This window comes from Microtus ochrogaster, chromosome 7 (assembly GCF_000317375.1).
Source record: "Microtus ochrogaster isolate Prairie Vole_2 chromosome 7, MicOch1.0, whole genome shotgun sequence".
In the NCBI taxonomy this organism is placed as follows: Eukaryota; Metazoa; Chordata; class Mammalia; order Rodentia; family Cricetidae; genus Microtus; species Microtus ochrogaster.
Genome location: NC_022014.1, coordinates 30,219,598 through 30,229,002, shown reverse-complemented (window position 1 = coordinate 30,229,002; position 9,405 = coordinate 30,219,598). Strand labels below are relative to the sequence as shown.

General features: G+C 49.9%; 1 protein-coding gene across 1 annotated transcript; it reads left to right on the top strand.

Moving 5' to 3' along the window:
- Positions 1–354: 354 nt before the first annotated feature.
- On the top strand, positions 355–2,300 carry Mfsd6l (major facilitator superfamily domain containing 6 like). Its single transcript, XM_005349825.2, has one exon. The coding sequence runs from the start codon at positions 417–419 to the stop codon at positions 2,181–2,183; it is 1,767 nt and encodes a 588-aa protein (XP_005349882.1). The 5' UTR covers positions 355–416; the 3' UTR covers positions 2,184–2,300.
- Positions 2,301–9,405: the final 7,105 nt, after the last annotated feature.

Sequence of the window (9,405 nt, the reverse complement as noted above, 5' to 3'; positions counted from 1 at the left end):
TATTCTTCTCCCAGTCTCGTCCCTATCCTGACCCTGACAGTTTCTCATGCCTGAGGCAGTTCAGGAGCCGAGTAGCGCCCACGGTCAAGCTCCAAACGCGCTGAGCATCACACGATGCTACTCACGGGTAGCGCAGGTGGGGCGCAGGTGCTGTAGGTGCTGACAACAGGTACGCGGACTCCGCCCCCGCCAGGCCTCACTCCTGGGGCGGGGCCACTTCCGGGAGGGTGGCCGGACGTGGGGGAGTAAAGCAGCCGTTGGCCAGGTGACCGGAGGCGACGCCGGGGGCTGGAGGCGCAGTCCGATTTGCTCGGAACCCTGAGCCCGTGATCCTCCCTCCCCGGGATATGGAGTCCCGCGCGCCCCGCGTCCAGCTCGGTCCTGTGCCCTTCTGGGTCTGACGGACTCCCGCAGCCATGAGCCCCAACCCGCAGTGGGACGTCCCCAGGGCACTGGGGGTGGCCAGGCTCTTCCATCTGGTGTGCGGGGTCAGGGATGCCTGTGTGACCCCGTTCCTGACCCTCTACCTGAGGCAACTGGGTGTGACGGCACCCTGGGTGGGCGTCCTCATGGGAACCAAGCACCTGGTCGCCGCCTGCTGGACTCCCTTCTGTGCCTTCCTGGCTAAACGCTACCACAAAAGGAGAATGTTTCTGACTGGCTCGTTGCTGGGCTCCGCAGGAGCCAGCCTCCTGATGGTCCTCATCCCACCGGCGGACAGAAATCCGGGCAATTACTTTTGTAATGGAAGCAACAGAGTGATCTCCACTGTCCTACCACGAACTGTGACCATGACCTCCATCCAGGGATCAGTCCCAAACCACTGGGCAGGAGCACCCAGCCTCCCAGGCAGCAGACACACCAGAGCCCTGGACACGTCTGGCTTTCCAAACGGATTTGGTAACGATCAAGAAGGCCTGCAGGCCTATTTAGTTGACTCTGTTGCAGAAGCCAGGATCACTACCCAAGATCACCATCCTGTCACTTCCGGGTTGAGAGTTAATTCCCAGGAAGGGACTTTTGAGGTGGTCAATGCTACCCTGGGTCCACTTCCTGGAAGTACAACCCTTGGAAGTCCAGGCAACTTGTCAAAGGCCCAGCGGGATGCCCAGGCCCTCAGCCACTCCTTGAAAGGGCCGCAGTGGACCCTCATCCTCTCCTTGGGGTTTGTGGTATTTTGGGAACTGCTGACAGCCCCTCTGGCACAGGTAGCAGATGACAGTCTTTACGAATACCTGGATTTTGTTGACGCCACTGACCGGAACAGAGACCTGTGGCTCTGGAGATTATTGGGTATGTCAGCAGGTGTATGTGGCATCGCAGCCTTGGTGGGGCATCTGGAATGCTTCCTGGTGACCAATGGTCCTCGGGGCGTGATTCATTTCTACAGCTACGCGCTGCTCAGTACTCTGGCCTTAGCGCTGAGCACAGCCTTTCCTGTCCCCATCGACCAGAAACAGGGGCCCAGCTACAAAACCATCAAAGCACTGTCCCTCATACGGAGTGACGCCCGCCTCATCCTCCTAGCCTTCACTGTCCTTTGGATAGGAGCCACTGCCAGTACGGTGCAGAACTTCCTGTTCTGGCACATGAAGGACCATGGCAGCAGCGAGCTGGTGATGGGTTTCTCGGTGGCTCTCAGTTCACTAGGAGAAATTCTGTTTCATCCGTTCAGAACTTGGTTGCTTAGGAAACTGTCACGGGTGGGTGTGCTGGGGCTGGGGCTGGGCTGCCTGGCTCTGCAGCTGCTCTACTACTCCTTCATCTGGAGCTGGTGGTCTGTCCTACCGGTTCAGATCCTGAGTGCCATCAGCAGTGGGGCTCTGTGGTGGGCCGTGGGGGTCTCCATAGAGGACCTGTCCACCTCTGGCGTGGAGAGGTCTCTAGGCACCCTGTTCCGAGGTCACTTCTATGAGAGTGGTGGCAGCCTAGGCAGCTTTGCGGGGGGCTTCGTTGTCATGCGTTTCGGCATAGCTGTGCTCTACCAAGCCTGCTGTGTGGTCCTGTTGCTTTGGCTGGCCTTGTTCCTGTCCACCCAGTCCAGGCTGCCCCGAGAACAGAGGATCAACTACTCGAAGCTGCTGACCGTGGAGGGGAGTGACGCCAGCGACTCCGAGCAGGGGTCAGAACGGGACTGGCTTGTGAAGGCCATGAGGGAGGAGCGCGAGGACTTGAAGGGCTGAGAGGGCACCGCACACTGCTGGAGGAGAGCACTCGGAGGTGGCACAGGGCTCCTGCTCCGGACTGCAGGGAGCCTTAAGGGGAAGAGCCGTGTCTATGCCAGAGGCGCAACAGGAACCACTCACTGCGTGATTTCACTCTGTAGTAAAAGGAGGTTTTTACTTTTTTTATTTTTTATGTGTGTGTATGTGTGTGTGTGTACAACCTCAGGAGCACCATCCACCTCATTTGAGACAAGGTCTCTCACTGGTCTAGAGTTCACCATTTGGCAAGAACTGACTGGCCAGCACCCCCCAGAACCCTCTCCTCCCTCATCTGCCTCTCCATCATTGGGATCACACACACATACCACCACGCCTTCCACTTTTGCATAGTTTTTAGAGATCAAAATCTGGTCCTTGCGTTTGCAAAAGTATTTATTATTTTATTTGCCACGCAAACGTTTTAGGATATGGGAGAACACATTTGCTTTTGTAGAAAAGTTCCTCTGCATTTGCTAATTTTGAGGCTTTCAAGGCCTTCCGGTATAGGGTTCTGATGCAACTGGACCCACACTGGGGCAATGGCAGAAGCAATGGCTTTAAGCTGACTGGGCAAGGAAGACAGCAGGACCTGTAGGATGCAGTAGACAGGGAGAGAAGCTGATCTAGATGGGTCCTGGGCCTTCCTGGAGGCAGGGAGTCGCTAATCCTATAATAGCTATGCTGAGCTAAGATAAGAATGGCACCCAACACTGAACCCCACCCCCAAGTTTCTTACTCCCAAAAGTATGTGCCACCAGGAAAAGGGCACTGAGAATCAATCTCACATTCCTCCCTGCGAGAGCACATGGAGATTTTAACATCTGTTTGGTTACGGTGTAGTAGTAATGAACTTGTTCTGTCTCCCAGGCCTTTATTCCCGAGGCCGATTTTTGTTTTTTTCTGAGACAGGGTCTCTCTCTGTTTGGCCTTGAACTTACAGAGATCTGCCTGCCTCTGCTTCCCAAGTGCTAGGATTAAAGGTGTGAACAACCATGCCTGGCCCCCAAAGGAAGTTCTTTACATCCTAATTCTTCCACCTTACAATCAAGAAAATAGAAACTAGAGAGATGGTTCAGTGGACCTGATTTCAATTTCCAGCATCAGCCTGTGGGTCAAACCATCTGTAACTCCAGTTCAGGGGATCTGATGCCCTCTTCTGGCCTTTGTAGGGATTGCATGCATGTGGCTCTCAGATTTACAAGCAGGCAACAAAACAAAACAAACAATTTTTTTTCTAAAGTTAAGATATTGGATTTAGGATCCTGGCTGTACAAATGTCAAGTGATTCACAGATGGAGAAAAGGAGGAGATGCATGAATGCCCACTGGTGGGGACATTTTCTAGGATCTGTCTTTTTCCAGTTCTTCCTGTGAAACCTTACAGTACAGATAACTAACACAAACTCACCTCTGCCTTAAGCATTTGTCTACATCAGCTCTCCAGGGGGACAGAAACCCAGAGTGCGCAGCTGTTCAGAGATGGCAGAGAGAGCCTGTTATCCCGTCATCTTGGGGGCCCTGCCACACTCAGCCTGTTCTCACCCATGTTTGTACTCATGGCCAGAAGACAGCTGCCTTATCGCCAGGCCCCTCACCTGCCTTCCAGGCTGTAAGAAGATGGGAAGACAAGATAAGAAGAGAAACAGAGCGTGGAAAGCAAAAGCCATCCCTGCACCCCTAAGCTGATTCCTTTATAAACTGTGTCACAAGGCTGGTCCAACTGTAAGGGAGTCTGGGAAGACAGATATTTTAAGCTGTTGTTTACTATTATGTATGTGTACTGTCTATGTGAATGCAGGCACACATGTGTCACAGAGCATGAGTAGATGTCAGGGGACAACTTTCCAGCAGCAACACGCTCCTTCACCATAGATTGTGGCGGTTGAACTAGGGTCCTCAGGCTCCTGCAGCAAGCACTTTGCCTATTCAGCCATCTCCCTGACCTGGGACTGAAGCCCTATCATCCTGGCATAGTAGTAGCTCAGAAAAATCCTGGGTTGCAGTAGGAAGAAGATGGGGTGGGTACAGTCCCCGCAAGTTGGCTTGTCTTCTGCAGGCACCCAAATCCCTGTCGTTCTGAAGTCTGTGCTCTATTCATGCCAGCAAGCCAGCTTTCCCATAGAAATGGCACCAACCATTTGACCCCCACAAGAACTGAATGAATGAATTGATGTTAAATCTTCTGTTTGGGGCTGGAGAGATGGGGTAGCCATTAAGAGCACTAGCCGCTCTTTCCGAGGACCTGGGTTTGGTTTCCTAAACCCATATGGCAGTTATAGGGGGTCTGCCATCCCCTTCTGGCCTCTTTGGGTACCAGGCACACACATGGTACACAGACAGAAGTGCAGGCAAAACACTCACACAACATAAAGTAAGTTTTAAAAAAATCTTCCATTTTATAAATGAGAAAACAAAATCTTAGGAAAGTCCCACATTAGGTCATGGCTAAGACACAACCACTGCCCTATCTTCTAATTCCAAACTTGGGGTGTTAGCTTCTGTGCTAGAATCTCCCAAGCTCAGCTGTCCCTCCGAGTGTGAGAGTGTATAGACAAAGATGGACTCCCGTGAGCCATCAGGATCTCCTGGGTGGGGGCAGAATTCTCTTTCTCGACTGCGATCCCCGAGTGGTTCTGATGTGGTTAACCAAGTCCCTGTCCACTTGGTTCCTCCATTCATGGCTATCTGGCTCATCACCAGATGCTTTCCTGGTTATCTCGGGCCAAACACTCGTCTGTGCTAGCTCATTTAATCTTTACTCATGGGATGCAGTCACCATTACCAGTGACAAAGCTGGTGGGTAACTTACTTGAGGTTCCAGAGCAAGCAGGTGGCAGAATCAGGCTTCAGCTCCCTGAAGTCAGTGACTTCAGGACCTGAGACTTCTTTTTGTCTTTGAAGGTTAAAAAATATCATTTTTGAGAAATTCTTTACTATATATCTTCAAAGAGCTCCATAAGAAAAGAAAAAAAATGTTAGCCTTCCCTCATCCTACAAAGAAACAAAAGCATAAACTGTCTTAAATGTTGTGTGAACTCTCGCTGGAGAGATGAACAGACAGCTCTCTCTCCACCTGGACAGGGTACCATGACAGACCAAAGAAACGGTTCTGCTCAAGTCTAGCTTGGTGAACCAGGGAGTTAATAGGGTTGCTTACAGGAGCGTGGGCAGGAGCGTGGGCAACTTACAAGCAGCTTCACCAGTGGAGAAACTGTCTCACAGTGTCCATTAACTACCTGTATGTTCTTAGGGAAGGGCCAGGGCTTGTGACCCCTTCCCCACTAGCACCTATCAAAAGACCGTGTATCTTCCAGGAGCCATGACAGATGCTATTAGGTCTATCCTTGTGCAGACAATCATAGCTGCTCTGGGCTCAAGAAGGCAGTGGCTGCGTCATGTCCAGAGGCTGGCGTTCCTCTCGTTCTCCACACTCGGAGGTTTCGCACAGACATGTAAAAGTGAGCAAAAGAAGTAGAGAGTTTATTACAGACGTCAGATTTCTCTTTTTGGAGTTCTTCCTCATGTGATACTAATATTTCTTCTTTCAATTTGTATTGCCAAAAACAGGATGAGGGGAAGCTAGGCAGGAAAAGCGGATCTGCAGGATGCTGAAACTGGAGAGGATGCTGTGTGGGGACCGGTGCCAGCATTCATGGATTTCCAATTGTTGGGGGAAAACTGGTCGTTTCCTAAAGAATAATGGGAAACGCTCCAACGTCCAAGCCTTGGATTTAGTCTTCCTCCTTAGTGCTCAGCTATTTCTTTGTACTGGTGAGGTCATGGCTGTGCTTTTTGTCTTACTTTCGAGCGGTTACTTCCTTAGGTCACTCAGCTGGGGAGTGTGATCCAAGGGTCACTCGGCACTGCTCTCCTGTTGATGACCAGGGCAGGGTTTTCAGTTGGTTCCTCTCGCACATTGGTCTCTTTACGGTCTTGTGCAAACACTCTTGGCTCCATAGATAGTTGTGGGGATGCAGGGATTTGCAGCCAGCAGATGGCTGATTGGATCAGCTGCTACTGGTTCTCCCTATCCCTATCCCTTCCCCTTTTCCTCCCCCACCCCCAATAGCAGGTAAAAGTCACAACAGAAGGGTTCTCCTGGGGTACCAAGAGTGGTTGGTTTGATCCGGGACCCAAAGCTCTGTTTCTCTCTCCAGTCTTACCAACATCACAGGGAGGTCCATGGTGTCTGCATAGTAGCCATCCATGTTCATAGTAGCCATGTCCGTAGTAGCCATGTTCGTAGTGGCCATGTTCATTGTAGCCATGTCCACAGGAGCCATGTCCGTAGTAGCCATGTGTTGCTAGTAGCCATGTCCTTAGTAGCCATGCCCATAAGCCATGTTCATAGTAGCCATGTCTGTAGTAGCCATGTCTGTAGTAGCCATGCCCATAAGCCATGTTCATAGCAGCCACGTCTGTAGTAGCCATGTCCGTAGTAGTCATGTTCGTAGGCTGCAGTGGAGGGATTCCTGTCTATGGGGACTTGAGCTAGGCCAGCAGCATAGTCTTCTTCCCCCTTTATTCTATTTCAGTGGTCCCAAAGTCACAGTGTTTTCATTTCCTACTTGCAGAATACAAGCTTTTCCTTGAATGATTCTTTTCTTTCTTTCTTTCTTTCTTCCTTTCTTTCTTTCTTTCTTTCTTTCTTTCTTTCTTTCTTTCTTCCCTTCCTTCCTTCCTTCCTTCCTTCCTTCCTTCCTTCCTTTCCTTCTTTCTTTTTTTTCAAGACAGGGTTTCTCCATAGCTTTTTTGGTTCCTGTCCTGGAACTAGCTCTTCTAGACCAGGCTGGCCTCGAACTCACAGAGATCCGCCTGCCTCTGCCTCCCGAATGCTGGGATTAAAGGCGTGCGCCACCACCGCCCAGCCCCTTGAATGATTCTTAATAGCAGTCTGAAATACAAACACATCTTTTGTGACCTTTGTTGCCCACCTCGAGCTTGGGTGCCCCTGCTAAAGGTGGCCTCACTCACTGCACTCCCTCTGCCTTCTTTGCTGGCACCTGGGTAGCCGTTTGTCACAGTTAACACCTGTGGTAGGCATGGTCACCAGCTCACTCTCTGAGTCCATGCTTGCTCTGATGCATCTTACACCAGGACATGAGGTTTTGCTGTATATGCAGGAGTGCATCTATCAGGCCAAAGGTAGATACTGGCCAGTGAGCCCAGGGGTCCTCCTGTCTCTGTCTCCCCAGTGCTGGGATTGTGGGTCATGCTGCCACTGCCATGTCCTGCCTTTTTTAAAAAAAAATTGTATTTTATGTGTATTTTGCATGAATGTCTGTGTGAGGCTATCAGATCCCCTGGAACAGAAGTTATAGGCAGTTGTGAGCTGCTATGTGGGTACTGGGAATTGAACCTGTGTCCTCTGGAAGAACAGCTTAACCACTGAGCTGTTTCTCCAGCCCCCATGCCCTGCTATTTTCTGTAGGTGCTGGAGATCTAAACTCAGGTTCCTACATTTGCATATGGCAAACATTTTACTGATTGAGCCATCTCTAGACCTCATTGACCTTGTTTTTGTTTAAAAAAAGAAAGATAGAAAGAAAAAGAAAGAAAGAAAGAAAGGAAGGAAGGAAGGAAGGAAGGAAGGAAGGAAGGAAGGAAGGAAGGAAGGAAAAAAGAAATAGAACAACAAAATAGGGACTCACTATGCCACCCTCGTCTGGAACTCACAAGAATCCACCTGCCTCTGTCTACCCAGTGCTGGGATTAAAGGTGTGCACCACCATGCCAACCCATCTACTATGCTTTTATGTCTCTAAAGTTGGCCTACCACTCTGATGACCCTATTCCAAAGAGTTGGTTTGCTCATGTGTAGAATTATGGTCCCCTGCAACAACCTGATGTCACTGGTGCTCTCCCACAGAATACACACAACAGGTTTTCCTCTTCAGCCCATTCCATGAACTGGGAAACTGCAATGGCAAACCCCCAAACAACAGCTAATTGTTGACTGATCTCAGATCGATAAAGCAGATTTTATTTGCATGGGATAGATTTTTTTTTCTGACAAGTATCTTGCCTGTTGCTCAAATTTTAAAGTCTTTTAATTTTGCTTTCTCTTTACCCTGGGGTCTGTCACTTTGCCTTTATAAACTTCCCTAAGGGCTCTTGATTGTGCTGCTTTCCCTGGTTGATCCTTTGACTTTTGCCTTCTTGGTACGATGGGTGAGGCAGAAACAGGCTGAGGTGGAGGAGAGTGTGGAGCCAGAGGGGCCATTTCACGTCACATAGGAGCACTGTGGTCAAACTAGCCATTCAGCACATCTCCAGGCCATGCTCTTGGGTTCGGGTAGAACATGGGAACTGCACTGTCTATCAGAGTAACACCAACAACAAGGCTTTCCTAGGACACGGAGCTAATGGTGCCGCTCTATCTGTGTAGCTATGGAAGCTTGAACTCCACGATGCTGCCATAGCAGAACCTGGCTGGGAATCAAGCTGAGCACTTAGAAGGGAAGGGCAGACTAAGACACGGTACTCGAACACTGAGACAGAACAAGTTCAGCATTTAAACAGTGGGTATTTCAAGAATCACAGGCAGACGGGATGACTGAGTGAAGGGGTGTTCAAAGCGAAACAACCTCATGGAGAGGGCTGGAGAGATGGCTCAGCAGTTGGAAACAGTGTTCTTCCAGAAGACCTAGGTTCAATTCCCAGCACTCACTTGGCAGCTCACAGATGTCTGTAACTCCAGTATTCCAGTTCCAGAGGATCCGACACCCTCACACAGATATGCATGCAGGCAAACACCAATGCACATAAAATAGAAACAAAGCAAAACAAAAACTTCATGGAGATTGTGAATTAAGTCGGCATATGGAGGGAACAAGTGTGGGGTCACAGACTCAACTCTGAGTTATGATTTAAACTCTGTCAGCTCATCAAACCAGTTGGTTAGGTGGGTGTCACAAGATCAAAGTCAACATAATCCTTAGCTCCCATCCTGGTGACTCTCTAAGATGGCAAGCCTGGTGACATTCTAACAGGGCTTGGTTCCGGCATAGCAGAAAGTAAATATTGAATGAGTCACAAGTTGCTACAAATGTTCGTATTTGCCCAGAGTGAGTTTTGTAGACTAGGTAGTCCTAGCAGGGTGGAGTAGTAGGGAGTGAGGTCAGAAGGGGTCTGCAGCCCCACAACTTTAGAAAATGATGACAATTGTTGCCACCTCTTAGAAATCCCCTATTTCTCAGGGC

Bases quoted from the DNA above. Each gene is read 5' to 3' on its own strand.
- Mfsd6l (XM_005349825.2), top strand. From the start codon at position 417: ATGAGCCCCAACCCGCAGTGGGACGTCCCCAGGGCACTGGGGGTGGCC.